Below are 18,414 nucleotides of genomic sequence, written 5' to 3' on the forward strand. Positions count from 1 at the left end.
AAAAAAAAACAGGCTCAGTGAAGGCAACTAAATTATTCTGGGCGCTGGCAACCAACAAATTACAGTGACCAAATCAAGGCCAAATAAATTGCTCAGTTCTGGCCCATCCCATTTGTCTATCACTAATTTCTATGATTAATTTACAATCCTGTGAAATTTTTCATAGTCTCTACAGCCCTTGCCTTTTTCTTTTTGCCTGTTTAAGTCTTGCGGCTCTTGGTACCTGTAGGTGGAAGGAGTTTATAATAATAGACTGCTAAATGTTCTAGCCCTTTTAGATGCCTCTATCTTCCGGTTTAGTCGTGTTGCCATAAATAAGCCTAGGAAAACCTACTTCATAAATGGTTTCTGGTCCATATGTTAAGTAACTGAATTTGTGTAAGTCTAGAAGTTCAAAGCACTAACGAACCACAAATAGGATTTAAAATTTTTTGAATCCCAGTTCCTTTTCTTGATCTCCTTATTTATTTTTGGTAACCACTTTTCATTCAAGGCATATTTAAGGAACTAAAAGGATTCAGAGAGATTTAAAGTAGGAATAGCCTCATTATTGAGTGTTTATAGACTATTTTTTCTCTTTTGATAGTGTTCAGGGGAAACCCAACTTTCTGGGGGATGTGGGATTTTTTTTTCCCTACGTAGTGCATTCTTCTAACATATATTTGGCATTAACTCCCTCAGTTTTTTCCGGCGCACCCTAAACCACTAGTTTACAGTACTAAACGAAACCCACCGCCGTGCGGAACCGTTCAAGGTCACTGGAGCAGGTGCCCAGCCAGTGACCGGAATGCGCACTGCCAGGCCCATTTCCTCCAAAGTCGGCGCTCGATCTCTGCCCACCCTTGGGGGTCACCCAGCCTGACTGCGACCAGACCACCAGACCGGCAGACCCAGTCCGCCCCCCGCCCCGGTGGCCGCGCTCAGAACCGCGCCTCTGGAAAGTTCCTGAGTGACTGACGGGTGGCGGGGCTGGCAGTTCCGAGAAATCTGGGGCGGAGCCAGCGGCGGACAGCGGCGGTGCTACGCCTCCCGGGGCCGCTCGGCCGCGCCCGCTGGCGGAAGCTGCGCTTTGCCGGGCTAGAGACACTCTGCTCAAGGGTCCGGGGAGGTGCAGCGGCCGCTTTCCGTGGCTCGCCGGCTGACTGGCCTCCCACCGCAGACCATGCAGCGCTTAGCGATGGACCTGCGGATGCTATCCAGGGAGCTCTCCCTCTACCTGGAGCACCAAGTCCGGGTTGGGTTCTTCGGCTCGGGAGTAGGCTTATCCCTGATCCTGGGCTTCAGCGTCGCTTACGCCTGCTATTACCTGAGCAGCATTGCCAAGGTGAGCCAGGGGTTGGCGCGGACGCGGGGGCGCAGGGCCGCGGGGGCGTTCGCTGGGAGCGACAGCAGCCAGCGAAGCTGGAACTGCCGCCGCAGGCGCGGGTGGCTAGGGCGGCCCTGGAGGCGAGAGTGCCGCTGCTCGCATGTTGTTGCCCTTTCCCGGGCATCTGACGGACGCCCTTTGAGCGCGGGCGGGAAAGGGGGCCAGCTCTTGACCGCCTGCCTGTGAGTCCGGCCGGGGTGCTCGGAGAGCAGCCAGGACCCGGCTGACCTAGGCGCAACGGTACTGCCCTGTCACCGTTCGCTAGCCTGGCAATGCTGTAGCACTTCTGAGAATGACTCCCTTATCTCAACTCTTGCCTTCCTCTCTCCAAGGCTTTGGTCAATCACTCTTTAAGTCCGTTGTGACTGCGATGTGTGTCAGGCTTCTCGAAGGAGATGTAATCGGAGGGAGCGCGTGCGCGAGGGACGAGTCTGCTCATTTCTGGTCTACGGCAAAACTTTGTTCTGGACCCTTCACTATAATACTGGCTTTCCCCCACAGAAGCCCCAGTTAGTGACGGGGGGTGAGAGCTTCAGCCGCTTCCTCCAGAACCACTGTCCGGTGGTGACAGAAACGTACTACCCGACGGTTTGGTGCTGGGAGAGTCGAGGACAGACACTCCTGAGACCTTTCATCACTTCTAAGCCCTCGGTACAATACAGGAAGTAAGTATATTTCCATTTGCCGTCATTTCTTCAAAACCATGGGGTTTTTGGCATACTCCCAGTCCTTGGTTAACCTTTGGTTGGTCAGCATATAGAAAAGAAAAGGGATTGAAAATGGAAGGTTTGCCCCCTCGCTCCCACCCAACACACACACTCAGTTGCTGGAAAATATTCAGGTATTGCCTTTCACCGTTTGTGTGTGTGTGTGTGTGTGTGTGTGTGTGTGTGTGTGTGTGCAAGCGCCCACGCGCCTTGATGTAACCGGTTTATTTCTAGAGAAGTGTTTGAGGGTTACTCTTCCAATTTGGCATGCATCTGTCCCTGAGGACCTAGATCCTTTGATGATATATACCAATTCAGTGATGCGGGGAGTGGGGATGGAGTGGAGAACGATGCCAATTAATATGGATTTTGCATGATGGGCTTCTGTAAAAGGATTTCATATTAATAAGCAAATGGGTTCTTGATGCTAATGTCCTTGAGGTGTTAAAGATATGATCCAGAATTTATCAGTAACCAGGAGATTTAGATGGTGCCTCGTATTAATTTCCCTGAGTCATCTAGTCTTTCTGGAGTTCCTTTTGTTGCCTGGAATTTGCACTATTTGGGAAAATTCTTTAAGTTCGTAGAGACTGTGTGAGAAATACTTTAAAATATTTGAGAAGCAAATTTTATAATATACTCTGTGGGGAGACTGCATTACTGAGTCAAAGGGCCAGAGCAGTGATCAGATCAGCACTTTACTTATTCACAATTCCCTGGTGAATTATTTGGGTGACCTCGATCAAATAGGGCTGGATATTTTAGAGTGATGAGGAAATAATAAAGGTAAATATGTGAAGTACTTTGTAGTTCATTTTTATATGCTGCCTTTCTGTGTTGTTGCTGGAAATACTTTATGATACTAATCTCATATCATTCTTGTAATAAAAGAACGTGATATAAGTATGTGTTAGTGAATGCTGAAAAAAAGTTCTTTTCAGATGACCAAATCATGTCATATATCTATAAAATTAAGACACTAATTTTAAGACATGACTTAAAACACTTAATGAGTATGTCTTTTATTTCTTTCAGTGAACTTATTAAAACTGCAGACGGAGGACAGATTTCACTGGACTGGTTTGATAATTGTAGCAGTAAATGTTATATGGATGCCACCACCAGACCTACTGTCTTATTGTTGCCTGGCCTCACTGGAACAAGCAAGGAATCGTATATCCTTCATATGATCCATCTTAGTGAAGAATTGGGATACAGGTACCAGTAAAAGATCTATTCCATTTTTCATGTAATTTGTCCTAAATGAAGCACAAATCTATCTCTATGTTTGTTTCAGAAATACTTGTTATTTTTTGCATGGATTAAGCAGTTGCCTAGATTATTATTTTTCTCTGCTTCCTCTTTTGCCTTTCTTTTTTCCCCCAGGAAGATGCATAACTGAATCATCTCATAGGAAATAGCACTTAGCCTAGTAGACACTCAGCAGATTTTGGATGAATGAATGAATGAAATTAGTATCACCTAGGAATTGACATAGGACCCAGGTCTGAGAAGCAGTTGGCCCACTGAAAGCAATGCTATGGAAAATAGCCATTACAAACCCCTGAGAGAGTACATAGTGACCCTCATGTCTCATTCCATATTTGAGCCCTGAATCCACTAATCTTGTCTTATTGGCTCAGACCTCAAATGTAAAAAATATTCCAAATCAGCTTGTAGGTGAGCCTTAATTTTCCAAAGGTGATCCATGCCTCTTCTGTCCACCTGAGTTTGCAGAGACACATAATTAATGTCCAATCGATGATGCCATAGTATTCTTTAGGAACCATTATTCAACTTAGTCACCAGGTACAATTTCCCTTTTTACAAGTGACTTAGCAACTTTAAATTTCAGGTTCAGCTCTAAAATCTTAAAGCAGAGTCATTGTGAAAAGTACTGCTTTTTTGTGTCTGTCTTTTATAGCTGATGGTAATTATTATAATGGAACACTCTGAGTTGCATTTAAAGTAGAGTTGTATCTTTTGTTAAAATTGAAACACTCTGTGTGAAAAATTGATGTAGAGTTTATATTAATAAAAACATTTTATGTAAATGGGGAAATACCATAAGAACTAATTCAATTTTAACAAGTAACTCTGATCTTTTATAGATAAAACCTATTTTGTCCATGAAATGACAGTCTCTCAGACATTTTGATAGATGTTCTGGAATTATTGTTCTTGTGAAATTTTCACTAATAGCAGGAATTCATCATTATTCTATGTTTAGCATCATCCAGTTAGATGTGAGGCTTGATTCCAATTTTTTGCTAAAATTTAGTCATGCTCAAAAAGTACAGATCATAAAGCCTATTGTGCATATTTAAATTGCTGATTCTATACTTGGCCTGAGCCGTCTCCCAAGACAGGAAGTGCTTTTAAAAACACAAAAAAAATGTAGTTGAAACTCAAGGACTAAATTTCCTAAGTCCTGGAGTTGCCAGTACACAAGGCAGTTTTCCATCATTTGTAAAAGTTGCCAAATTTTATGACCATGGCTATCATTACACTGTGCTTCAAAGCTTTTGGAAGATTCTAGCTCCCCTGAGGGTTAAAATCTCTTCTGTTGGTTCAGAAATTTTATGGAGAATGTATAATATAAGGAAGGTTTTGTGCTAGATACTTCTCACAACAAAGAGTTGTGAGAAGTTGTCCTTGCCACAAGGAGCCTGTGAGAAGAGTAGGCTGGACAGCTTCCCTGTCAGCTGCTTTGAAGACCCACCTTATTTGGGTTTCAATAACTCTAACAGTGAATTAGACTGGACTTGAAAGTAGCAGAATACATGAATAAGCAATGGTCTGGAAACTTTTCAGTGGCTTTTTGGACTATCCCCTTTTGTTTTTAACTACAAGGGGATCACTGAATCTAAGTTGGAGAGGGTGTATCGGTTAGCTTTTGCTGTATAACAAACTATTCCAAAACTTAGTAGCTAAAAAAACAACCATTCTGCTCATAATTCTGTGGGTCGGGAATTTGGGCTGAGCAAAGCTGGATGGTTCTTCTGCTCTTGGCTGGGATCGTTCATGCATTTGAGGTCACCAGCCAGGACAACTCCATGCATGGGGGCCCTCAGCAGGGATGACTCATCTCAGCTCCACGTGGCCCCTTATCCACCATCAGGCTCACCCCGAGTTTGTTCATTTGGTTGCAGAGGGTTCCAAGAGTGCAAAAGTAAAAGCTTCAAGGCTTCTTGAGGTTCAAGCTAAGAACTCTCATAATGTTGCTTCTGCCACATTCCAGTCCAAGCAAGTCACGTGGTCAACCCAGAGTCCAAGAGTAGGGAAATAGACTCCACCTCTTGATAGGAAGGCCTACAAAATATTTTTGCAACCTACCAGAGACAGCAAGGCAGTTCCGAAGACCACTGAAGGTAAAAAAAAAAAAAAAAAGATCTGGAACTTTGGCAGAGGGGTTGGGTTGAGTCCTTTGAGGCTGTGTAATATAGGGATATGTGTGTGGGATTTGGAGCTGGGTCTGTGTTCAAATGATGGAACTTCTACTTACTGAGTGACCTTGGCAATTAATTTTTAAATTTACCAATTAACAGCTTCTCATTTACTACAGACAGTTTAAATGAATTAGAATATATAAAGTACTTGGTTTAGTGACCTGAACAAAGTGGGTCTTTAGGAATGTTTATGTATTCCTTCCCAGACCTTCTATTCCCCAATTAGAATAGAATACTTTTTATAATTTAAAGAGCAAGTACAAGCAAACCTACCTCTTGGGATATATAAACATCTAGTTTGCTTACAGGAATGCTTTGATTGTATTATAATGTCTCTTACACAGTAAAGTTTCATAGGCAGTACAAATGCCTCAATACCTTGTGGGTGTATAACCTTCAAGCCCCAGTTACTATCTTGTGTAAAGGCTGAAAGTGGAGGGAGGATCAGGTCACCAGAGAACTGTTGCTGCTTCGCTGCTGAGATATGATTTAGACATTAGAGAGAACTTAATTCCTGGCATATGGATAAGTGAAACATAAGGGTTTACTATTGTTGCTGTTAAAAAATGTGTTATTCCTGTACCTGAAAACTGACAAAGACACAGAACTTCTCTGGTAAGTTTCACCAATTCAGCATTAATAGTGGTTGGGATAGAAACTAAGCTGAAGTTCATTTAAGATCATTGTAAGCAAAAGCTTTACCAGGAAGTCGAATGAAAATGAATGGGGAATACATGGTCTACCTGCCTGCCCATCTTCATTGGCTGAGTGCAGTATGTGTTCCTTGGATAAACTTGCCCCTGAGGGGAGAAGAGAATTGCTGACCCAGACAGCCTCAGTCACGCTTCCAAATTTTATCAGTCAGATAAGCCCTCCATCTCCTGGAGAATGAGTAAAGTTAAGAAAGGCCAGGAGGCCAGGAGTGTGTTTAGAGAGAAGCTTCCCTCACAGAAATCAGAGGACTGGAGAAAAAGTTACACCCGTATGATTGATAAAGTAGTTAGAAATCTTATCCATTCATTCAAGATTTTTTTTTTTAATCTCTATTTGGTAACACAGCCTAATAGACATTATTTTATGTACCTGAATATTATCTGTTTTCTTAAATCTTTTCCCCATTGTCTGAATTAATTTTTAGCATTACAACTAAAAAGAGGGATGGGAGCCTGAGTGGGCTCAGTTGGTTAAGCAACTGCCTTCAGCTCAGATCATGATCCTGGAGTCCCGGGATCGAGTCCCTCATTGGGCTCCCTGCTCAGTGGGGAGTCCGCTTCTCCCTCTCCCGCTCTCCCCTCTTATGTACTCTCTCTCTCTCTCATTCTCTCTCTCAAATAAATAAATAAAAATCTTTAAAAAAAAAACTAAAAAGAGGGAGAAAACTGACTCTGAGAACATCCAAATCATCTTCTACTTTGACCTCTTTTATTGAGAGCCTTCATCTCCTATTTTGTTCCACCCCCAACTCGTATTAAAAAGAGTGAACCATCCAGAATTATGTAATAATAAGTCCATTGAAATCTACGTCAGTCATTAAGTATTTTTATCAGAACCTATATTCCCAAAGAGCATACAGTTTAGCTGAAGTGACGAAGAGTATGCAGTAGTAGGGAAGAAATGCATTAGAGAGAACCAGGACTAGCTACAAGTAACAGAAAACTCAAAATAACAGTGACTTTAAAAAAGAAGTTACACCAGGGCTCTATAGTATCAGGAAGGGTTACATCATAACCCATGGCTGCTCTAGCTCCAGCTATCACCTCTCCATTCCAACATCCAAGAAGGAGAAAAAAGACTGGAGAATTCACTTTCTTTAAGGGTGCTTTCCAGCAGCTGTGCACACCACTTTTGCTTCTATCATATGGACCTGCTCTTCCTCAGCCTCAAGGGAGGCTTGAAAGTGCAAACTTTATTTTGGGCATCCATGTACTCAAGTGAAATTGGGAGATTCTGTGACAAAGAAGAGGAGGATGGATACTGGGAGATAACTGGCAGTCTCTAGCACTGAGTGGTCAGTGTTGCAAGTGCCAGGATTCTGGAATATCAGACACCAAATGAGACATTTTATGGAGGGAAGGAACAGGTCAGCAGTGCCAGAGGCAAGTGAAAGGGCAAGGAAAATGAGGACAGATAAAACAAAATTGGAGAAGATTCAGCAGGGCAGGGCGCCTGGGTGGCTCAGTTGGTTGGGCGACTGCCTTCGGCTCAGGTCATGATCCTGGAGTCCCGGGATCGAGTCCCGCATCGGGCTCCCTGCTCAGCGGGGAGTCTGCTTCTCCCTCGGACCCTCCCCCCTCTCATGTGCTCTCTCTCTCATTCTTTCTCTCAAATAAATAAATAAAAAAATCTTAAAAAAAAAAAAAGATTCGGCAGGGCAATGAGGAAGGAAGCCCAACTCCTGAGGGCTACAGTGACCTCAGGAGACTAGACCAAGAGTGGATCCCACATTCTGTGAGTTTGACTGAGGAAGGAGGGAAACAGGCGAGGGGTCAGAAAAGAACGGAAGGACGAATGGAGGGATTTTTCAAGGTTGTAGGTGTTTGCTTCAAGAAATTTCCCTCTTGCAACATTTTTAAAACCACTTACAGTGGGAGGGGGTGGGGGGATGGGTTAGCCTGGTGATGGGTATTAAAGAGGGCACATTCTGCGTGGAGCACTGTGTGTTCTGCACAAACAATGAATCATGGAACACTACATCAAGAACTAATGATGTAATATATGGTGATTAACATAACAATAAAAAAATTAAAAAAAAAAAACCTTACAGAAAGCACAGACTTTTAAATGTGGTTTGACAGGACTCAGATTTTCTATGTTTCACTGCAGAGCCCACCTATTTATTGGTAGCAAGGTTGCCATTGTCCTGCATTTACATATTGGAAAGAAACTAGAAGTGGGAGATGGTTTGAAAGAAGTTTTCAGTGTTGTTTTACATTCCAGTTTGGAGTCTGGACCTGTGCATTTTGGATTTAGGGCAGATATCACCAGTAGATACGAAGCTTTAGGTGACGCTTAGCTTTTCCTGCAGTATCAGAAGGGCACTAGGAGGTCACCTACGCACTTTTCCTGAGGGAGGAAGGAAGGGAAGGCAGGGAAACAAAAGGGTGAGTTCTGACCACACCCTAGTCTAAAAGCTGTATTTTAGGTAAGAAGTCACTTTAAATTAACACTAGGATGTGTTTATCTAAAAGTATTTTTTTAATCATTTTTTTATTGTTGTTAAAACAATTTGGCTTTTAAAAGGTTTGAGAATGAGTTCAGTTAACTGATTATTCATGAGACTGGCTAGATGACATGATGCATACTAGGAAGCACTGGGTGAAGAGCTTAGCTTATTTAATGGTATTTCTGAAAAAAAGTTATGGTGGATACCAACAAGTGGTCTCATTCCCTAGGGAACTAATTGTTAGACATTCCATGATAAAATGATACCTCAATTAACAAAGTTTCAGAGACAGAGCCTTTTTTTTTTCTTAGCTGACATGCACTCAGAGGGCACTCTGTATTCAGAGCACTCATCTTCTTTGGAAAAAGACACGTTAATGTTACTAGCTTAGATAGCCCAGGGCCACAGAGTGAGGTGGTAAAGTGGATTATTGAGTCAGGTCTGCTTGGATTGAAGTCCCAACTCTGTTATACACTTCTGTGTATCCACAGACAAATTATTCAGTCACTCTGTACCTCTGTTTTCTCCTCTGTAAAGATCACTATACCTCATAGGACTGCAAGGATTAGGTATATATATATATATATATATATGAAGAAAGTTGTCCTCCAATGAACATTTTATTTTATTTTTATTTTTTTAAGATTATTTATTTATTTATTTGACAAAGAGAGACAAAGCGAGAGAGGGAACACAAGCAGGGGGAGTGGGAGAGGGAGAAGCAGGCTTCCCGCGGAGCAGAGAGCCCGATGCGGGGCTCGATCCGAGGACTCCGGGATCATGACCTGAGCCAAAGGCAGACGCTTAACGACTGAGCCACCCAGGCACCCCTCCAATGAACATTTTAAAAAGTACTAGCTGTAGGGCGCCTGGGTGGCTCAGTCGGTTAAGCGACTGCCTTCGGCTTAGGTCATGATCCTGGAGTCCGGGGATCCAGTCCCGCATCGGGCTCCCTGCTTGGCGGGGAGTCTGCTTCTCCCTCCGACCCTCCCCCCTCTCATGTGCTCTCTCTCTCTCTGTCTCTCTCTCTCTCTCTCTCTCATTCTCAGTCTCTCAAAATAAATAAATAAATCTTTAAAAAAAAAAACACGTGAAAATCCTTTAAAAAAAAAGTACTAGCTGTGAATCTTAAAGGAGCAAATCATGTCTTTGGCCTAGGGAAGAGTCACACTCTTTTGGTCTGGTCAGATAGAAAGGACGTACTTACTGCCTAGTCCCTATTACCAGGCAAGAAACCATCCCAGGAGGGCCCAGAGAGAGCAGAGTGCCTGGCTAGCCAATGAGTGGTACAGGGAGAAGGTAATGCCTTGCTAAGGTGGAGGGCCACTGGAACCTATATCCTAGAACACATACATGTTTCTGACTCAGTTTTAGCTCATAAACTTGCCAGCAGTAATCTGTGACACTGGAATAATTCCTATTAGTTCATACTATTAATGTGGAATACTTTTTTTTTTAAGATTTTATTTATTTATTTCACAGAGACAGACACAGCGAGAGAAGGAACACAAGCAAGGGGAGTGGGAGAGGGAGAAGCAGGCTTCCTGCTGAGCAGGGATCCTGACGCTGGGCTCAATCCCAGGACCCTGGAATCATGACCTGAGCTGAAGGCAGACACCTAATGACTGAGCCACCCAGGCGCCCCAGTGTAGAATACTTTTTATTAAGTGGGGTTTTCTGTAAGCTAGTTCAACTGGTTCTTTAGTTGACAGATCTACAGAAATACCAAAGAGACCCAGCCAGAATTCAATGAGTTAGATAAAATCTGAGAACATCAGAAAGCGACATATATTCATATGTTAGGGAAAATGGGAGAGCTAAATGGGAAAAAAAAAAGATTCTAATAAAATGTTATAAGGAGATTCCTGAAAGAGAACTTAGCACTAGTTTTATAAGGTTTTCAGCTTCTTCACATGAGAGATACTTTAACTCTTTTTTCTTCTGTGGCTACTGGTTTTAAAATATTATGCCTAAAAAAAATGAATTGCATAAATATTAATTTGTTGATTTTTTTTTTTTTTAATTCATAGGGCCATTCAGAACTTATGATCAGCAAGAGATAACCAGAATTGCCATTTTGGTTTACTATAATTAAATTTAGCTTTGTGTAGTACTTTCCACATGATAGGCCCCATACCAGGTGCTATACTTAGGTTGTCTTATTTAATATGTACCTAATTCCAAGAGATATATTATTATCCCCATTTTACCAACCAAAAACAAAACTACAGTGTTCATAATTTCACCAAAGTTAGACAGTTAATGTGTGACAAGGTTAAGATTCAACTGTACAGCCTTGTTACAGATAAATGTATGATTTTTTTTTTTTTTAGGTTCTTTGAAATGTTGATCATCCTTCAGAACTCTTCTTTACTCAGTGTCTCAGACTCTTGGCTTGGGAAAACTAGCTCCTGATTATTGTCTGTCAGAATAATGTAGACCTGTAGCATCATAGGACTCTTTCATCAGAGAAATTCAAGACATGCCAGGCACACAAGTTATGTTTCACACTCAGGGAATAGATTTTGTAGGGAAAGAGTTGAAACAAGAGAATGAGGTTCTTGAATTATGAATTAAGTTTCACTGTTCTCCATTACTATGTGATAATCAGGAGTGGTGTGTGTAATACAGTCAATAATATAGTCTTGTTAATTATTGTGTTTGATTTCTGATGCTTTACATTCTAGAAAAAGGTACATGAGTTATATTAATCTGTTTTAATATCTTTATGACATTAGTGAGTTTGGAAATGTTCAAGTATTATAATTTTTTAAAAAGAATATGTATTATGCTATTGGATGTAGTGTTGTATAAATGTAAATTAGGGTAGGATAGTTACAGTGTTAATCAGACTGTTTATATCTTTACTAACTTTGTTTTATTGATAGAAGGATGTTGAAATCAACTATGATTGTGGATTTTCTATTTCTCCATTAATTCTGTGAATTTGTGCTTCATGTATTTGGAAGCTCTGTTATTAGTCTTATATATATTTGTGGTTTTAGTCTTCCTATGATTTAACTCTTTTACCATTATGAAATGTCTTTCTTTATCTCTGGTTGTGATGTCTATCTGATATTACTGTAGCCACTCTAGCCTTCTTATACTTACTGTTTACATGATTTTTTTTGTACTTTAACTTTCAAAGTATCTGTGTCTTTATATTTAAAGTGTATTGCTTATAGATAGCACATCGTTGGGTCTTGCTTTTTTATCCAGTCTGACAATTTTATTTTAATTAGATTTTTAACCCATTTACATTTAATGTAACTGTTGATATGGTGGATATAGGTTAACCATTTTTGTGTTTGCCTTCTGGTTTTGTTGTTGTTGTTATTGTTGTTGTTCCTTTATTCTACCACTTCTCTTTCTCTTTTTGAGACTCTGAGTTTTTTGTCTTTTTATCAAACTTGGAAAAAATTTTGCTATTATTTATTCAAATATTTTCCTGCTCCATTCTTTCTTCTCCTCTGGGACTGCAATTACATACATATGTGTTAGATCTTTTGATAATGTACCACAAAAACACTGAGGTTCTATTCAATTTTTTTTGATCCTTATTTCTCTTTCATCTTTATATTGGAACTGTAATTTGCAAGTCAATTGAATTTTTTATTCATATATTGTATTTTTCTGACCTAGAATTTCCATTTTTAGAGGGTTTATTCCTCTGTTGAGATTTCCTATTTTTTAAATTCATTACAAGCTTATTTTCCTTTATGTCCTTTAGCATAGTTATAATAGCTACTTTAAATCCTTATCTACTAATTCTAACATGTGGACATCTCAGGGTCAGTTACATTGACTATCTTATCTTTTGAGTATTGGCATGTATTCCTGTTTCTTTGTGATCGAGTAATTTTGGATTATACTCTAGACATTTTGAATGATCCACTGTAGAGACTTTAGATTCTGTTATATTTTTCCAAAGAAAATTGATTTTTGTTTGTTTGTCTTATCAGACAGATAATTTGCCTAAACTCAAACTTCAAACTCTTGTCTCCTCTGTGGTAGACAACAGCTGAAATCTCTTCAGTTTTTTATCCTTAATTTGACTGCTTGGAGCCTCATATCTGTATAGATGAAAGTTTAGCCAGAACTGTGGGCTCAGTTTTTACCCAGAATTTAGGACTCCATCTGTGTCTCTTTTCTGAAAATTTCCTTTATTTTCTAGCTGCTATAATTGTACCAAACTCTGTTTTCTGGTTTCCCAAGCCCATGAAATAGCATTTCTATCTGACATTTATCCATCATTGAATAATACCAACTGGTGCCTCCCCTCAGGCAAAAAGCTATAAAAAGAGGAGAAGCTCCCCCAGTGCCATTTTTTTCTTCCAAGTGTCAACTCTCATTTAGTTTCTACCTGCTTTGGTCATTCTCCATTGCCTTTAAAATTTATCAAGACTTTATAGATACTATTCTTTGGAAGGATTGGCCTAACAGAATCTACTCTGACATTTCTGGAAGTATAACTCCTTGTCATCTTTTCTTAACCTGGCATTCAGAACCCTATGCCTATTTTGGTCCTAACCTGTTTTTTCCATCCTTATTTTCTATCATTATACTCTGTGTAGCCATGTTTCTGCTAAAATGATCTATTATTTCATCCTTTAGAAAATTTTATACATTCCTACTTTACATCTTTGTTTACATTTCTCCTTCCAACCCATATTATATCCCACACTTTCCTTCTTCTGAAATCTTTACCATTTTCCAAGTCTCAGCATAATACCTATCTGGGTTTTGCCATGAATTCTTTCCTAATCAGTTTTGCCCAACCTGACCTCACAAGGCTTTATTATCTACACCATTCATTGGACATTAAATTGTACACTGCCTTATTATATTACATTTATTGTAGTCACTCAACCAAAAACATGATGCATTTCTTTTCAACCTAATTAGATTATACTCTCTTTGAGGCCAAGAACCTTATATTTATATTTCATTTTTCTCCTACAAGCTTTAACTCAATCTTCAGTTCAGTAGTCTGTTTAACAAATTTTTGAATGAATGAGTTATTCCAACATTAATATTTATGTAAAGTGCCTAGAATATGATCTGGCACATAGCAAACAATAATCAAGGTTATCTGTTGTTGTTATTATTATCTGAAATCAGCATAGTAATGTATGAATGTTCTTCTTACTCCACCCTCTGATTATTATTTCTGTTCCTAGGTTCAAAGACTTGTGGAATCTTAGAACTAGAAAATATTTAAGGTCATCTGATAAAATTCTTTTATTCTGGCAGATCATGGGGCTTAAGCAGATTCAAGGCTATCTGGTCCATCTCACTGTAACAGAGGTTTTCAATCAAGGAGGCTATAGACAGCCACTCCTGTTACTTAGTCCAAAATGTCCACAGTGCTAAAGGTTGAGAAATCCTGTGCTACAGTAGCTCTATACCCTTTATTTAACCTTCCTTAAAAAAGACTTACCTGCTTTCCTGGTTAACATGTTCTGTTGTCACAGAGAGTTCTTAATACCAGATTTATTCTTTATTTGGTATTTCTTTAATTATATTTCCCTGTTTTGAGAAGAACATTTAAATAGCTAAAATATGGGGCGCTTGCGTGGCTCAGTGGGTTAAGCAACTGCCTTCGGCTCAGGTCATGATCCTGAGTCCCACATCATGCTCCCTGCTCAGCAGGGAGTCTGCTTCTCCCTCTGACCCTCCCCCCCTCATGCTCTCTCTCTCTCTCATTCTCTCTCTCAAATAAATAAATAAAACCTTTTAAAAAACATAGCTAAAATACATAGGAAAAATAACTTTTGCAGAATAATTTTCCTCATATTTGTAACTTTTAAAATTATTTGGGAGAGTTTAGAGAGTGGGACATAGACCTTGTGAGTGGACACCTTTGTTTTGTGCATGACAAAAGAGTAATTTAAAAAATGGATGATGTAGGGGCGCCTGGTGGCTCAGTTGGTTAAGTGTTTGACTCATGATTTCAGCTCAGGCCATGATCCCAGGGTCTTGAGATCAAGCCCCACATTAGGCTCTGCACTCAGCAGGAAGTCTGCTTAGGATTCTTTCCCTCTCCTTCTCCTTCTCCCTCTGCCCCACCCCGTGCTCATGCGCTCTCTCGCTCTCTCTCTCTCTCTCAAATAAATAAATAAATCTTTTTAAAAATGAAAAAAAAAATGGGTGATATTGAGAAAGGTAAGTCTTTTGTTCAGAAATGTGCCCAGTGTCATACCATGGAAGAGGGGGGCAAGCACAAGACTGGGCCAAATCTGCATGGTTTATTTGGGCATCAGGCCCCTAGATTTTCTTACATGGATGCCAATAAGAACAACATTCTTGGAGAATCCCAAGAAGTACATCCCTGGGACAAAACAAAACAAAAAAAATGATCTTTGCTGGCATTAAGGAGACAAGGAAAAGAGCAGACTTGATAGCTTATCTCAAAAAAGCTACTAAGGAGGGATGCCTGGGTGGCTCAGTTGATTAAGTGTCTGCCTTTGGCTCAGGCCCTGATTCCAGGGTCCTGGGATCGAGCCCCGCATCCGGCTCCTTGCTTGGCGGGAAGCCTGCTTCTCCCTCGGGCTCCCTGCTCGGCGAGAGAAGCCTGCTTCTCCCTCTCCCACTCCCCCTGCTTGTGTTCCCTCTCTCACTGTCTCTCTCTCTCTCTGTCAAATAAATAAATAAAATCTTTTTTTTTTTTTAAGATTTTATTTTATTATTTATTTGAGAGAGAGAGAATGAGAGATAGAGAGCACGAGAGGGAAGAGGGTCAGAGGGAGAAGCAGACTCCCCGCAGAGCAGGGAGCCTGATGTGGGACTCGATCCCGGGACTCCAGGATCATGACCTGAGCTGAAGGCAGTTGCTTAACCAACTGAGCCAACCAGGCGCCCAAAATCTTTTTTTAAAAAGCTAATAAGGAGTAATAGTTGGCCATTGCCTTACTTATTACAAAACAAAAATGTCTTATGATTTTTGTATGTGTACCATCTTTAAATTGATCTCATATACCAGAATCCAGATCATGAATGGATGATAGAATATTTCTTTTGGACAGTCCTGATTTAAATAAGATGGGCTCATGATTAAATGAATAGGATCAGCTTTTTGAACTTTCATAGTAATTCTGGTTCAGCAAGTGCTGTCATGTTTTCCCCTTCTAAAAATATGATTGGAGTTGATTAGTAATGTTCAGCTTTTCACAGAGATGGTAAATGCCATCTCCTAACTTATAGGAGATTGGTTTTATATTTAGATTTATGTAACTGGTTATAATAATGTATTTAAATACTAAGGAAATCCCTTCACCGTCTCATAGAACAGCAAGACTCAGCTATGTTTCAAGTTGTGTTCGTTAGCCTGTTAAAGGCAAAGGCTGAAGTTCAGTTGGCAATGTCCACTTTATCTTTTTGGTCTTAACTATGACGACTTAATTAAAATTCCCTGCATTTAAATGTTGCCTTTTGCTTAATGAAAGGCATTTTAGTGTGGTTTATGTATAATATCAAAAAAAGGATATTTAACACTTGTCACATTTTATAGATAATCTGTAATGTCAGATGCTTTTAAGATTCAGTGTGACAATATAGCAGCCGACTTGGCTTGTGAATTTTTTTAGTAAGTCAGACCAAGTTATAATTCAGGATTGTCTTCTAAACAGCTATTCAAAAACATAACTGTGGAATTACCTTATCTGTATGATTGGTCATGGTGCTTTTGCCAACTCCTTAGAAGGGTTAAAGTGAGGAGGTATATCAGCAGCACAAATTTGTAAATTATGTGATAAGGCTTAAGATAATTAAAAACAAAATCACAGGGGCGCCTGGGTGGCTCAGTTGTTAAGCGTCTGCCTTCGGCTCAGGTCATGATCCCGGGGTCCTGGGATCGAGCTCCACATCGTGCTCCCTGCTTGGTGGGAAGCCTGCTTCTCCCTCTGCCACTCCCCCTGCTTGTGTCCCCTCTCTCGCTGTGTCTCTCTTTGTCAAATAAATAAATAAAATCTTGGGCGCCTGGGTGGCTCAGTTGGTTAAGCGACTGCCTTCGGCTCAGGTCATGATCCTGGAGTCCCGGGATCGAGTCCCACATCAGGCTCCCTGCTCAGTAGGGAGTCTGCTTCTCCCTCTGACCCTCCCCCCGCTCATGTGCTCTCTCTCTCTCTCTCATTCTTGCTCTCTCAAATAAATAAATAAAATCTTTAAAAAATAAATAAATAAATAAATAAAATCTTTAAAATAAATGAATGAATGAATAAATAAATAAATAAAACAAAATCACAGATCAAAAAATTTGGGAGAAATTGTAAAAATTATTTGGAGAGAGATATTACAAAGTTAACAGAGGCTTATCAAATGTCTTAGTAATAGTAGTTTTTGTACAACCAGCTCTTTTAGCTTTATATGTAGTGTTCCCTGATGACTGTCAGGGCAGAAAAGGGGTTAGATGAAAGAAAAAGCAGGTTACTTGTCACCAACTGGAATGGGAGAGAGAGACAGAATGGCAGCCATCATTCTGCCTTCCTCTGTAGCTGCTTTTCTCCAGTCTTCCTTATCCCTCTGCCCAATTTCCAAGGCGAGGAGTATATGCAGTGATGACGGCTACTGACTGAAAATTGTTAGGAACAAAGGCTGTGGAGAGGTCAGTACATTTCCTCCTCAGACGCCCTTGATTCCTGATATTTTAAACATTTCCTTTTTTTTCATTTGGGCCTAATAAAATTCTTTATATGAACTTTCAGATGAAAGAAAGAATTCCTGGGACGCCTGGGTGGCTCAGTCGTTAAGCGTCTGCCTTCGGCTCAGGTCATGATCCCAGGGTCCTGGGATGAAGCCCCACATCAGGCTCCCTGCTTGGTGGAAGCCTGCTTCTCCCTCTCCCACTCCCCCTGCTTGTGTTCCCTCTCTCCCTGTCCCTCTCTGTCAAAAAATAAATAAAATCTTTAAAAAAGAAAGAAAGAAAGAAAGAATTCCTTTGCAGAAACATATCCTGAATACCACATTGAGATCTGACCCCTCCCCCTACCATAAGAGTTAGTTGTGAATGTTGTGTGAGGCAGTCAGAACCCACAGTGATCAGCAACACCCTGAAAGAAGGGAATTAGAACCTTAAGTGGCCTTGATTGATTGGATAAGTATACAGACAAAAACAAAATGAATTTTAATCAACGTTAATATAGATTCACTCAATCAAAGAGAATCCTGTAGACATGAGTCAGGATTTGGTTTGAGGATGGCAAAAAATACATCTGAGGTTCTGGCTGACTGAAAGTTAAATGAGAATTAAATAATTTAAATGCAGAATGACTTCTTGAAGCTACCATGTCACTACAATTACCATTGCTATTAATAGCTAACTTTCCTGTATTTACCATGACCCGACACTGCTCTAAGCCCTTTGCATATGACCATGATCCAGGAGAGACAAACAAGATTATAGGGAACATAATTTGTCTTTATTCCCCGAGGTCAACTGAACACCAAGCAGTAGCATAGTGGGGGCCCTTCCTACCAGCTCAGATGCCAGGTTCCTTGCAGCTCTGCCTGTGGTAATGTTTTCACCTCAGGTAAAATTCCAGTCTCTGTGTCTGTCAAGTCTTGAGGGAATAATAGCTATTTCTTAGAATAGGAATAGATACTTAATGTTACAAAGAGGATAGGTAGAGGGTGCCTGGGTGGCTAAGATGGTTGAGCGTCTGCCTTCGGCTCGGGTCATGATCCCGGGGTCCTGGGATCGAGTCCTGCATCAGGCTCCCTGCTCCTTGGGAG

At 40.5% G+C, this 18,414-nt stretch overlaps 1 protein-coding gene and 1 pseudogene across 5 annotated transcripts in view; both read left to right on the forward strand.

Annotated features, from left to right (window-relative positions):
- The first annotated feature begins 1,044 nt into the window (after nt 1-1,044).
- The window catches only part of ABHD3 (abhydrolase domain containing 3, phospholipase), a 52,056-nt gene continuing 34,686 nt past the window's right edge, over nt 1,045-18,414 (forward strand). For 3 of the 5 annotated variants that reach the window (XM_088019336.1, XM_088019337.1, XM_028092534.1), the window contains exons 1-3: nt 1,045-1,324; nt 1,868-2,031; nt 3,109-3,291. In XM_088019336.1, coding sequence (XP_087875462.1) covers nt 1,163-1,324; nt 1,868-2,031; nt 3,109-3,291 — 509 coding nt within the window. In that variant the 5' untranslated portion in view covers nt 1,045-1,162. The remainder of the gene's footprint in view (nt 1,325-1,867; nt 2,032-3,108; nt 3,292-18,414) is intronic. The other 2 variants (XM_088019338.1, XM_028092535.2) reach the window with 2 other exon arrangements.
- LOC148162272 (cytochrome c pseudogene) lies at nt 14,433-15,297 on the forward strand (annotated as a pseudogene).

Source organism: Eumetopias jubatus, unplaced genomic scaffold, assembly GCF_037043125.1.
Source record: "Eumetopias jubatus isolate StellerSeaLion01/CBP00866 unplaced genomic scaffold, mEumJub1_p1.0 scaffold_16, whole genome shotgun sequence".
Classification (NCBI taxonomy): domain Eukaryota; kingdom Metazoa; phylum Chordata; class Mammalia; order Carnivora; family Otariidae; genus Eumetopias; species Eumetopias jubatus.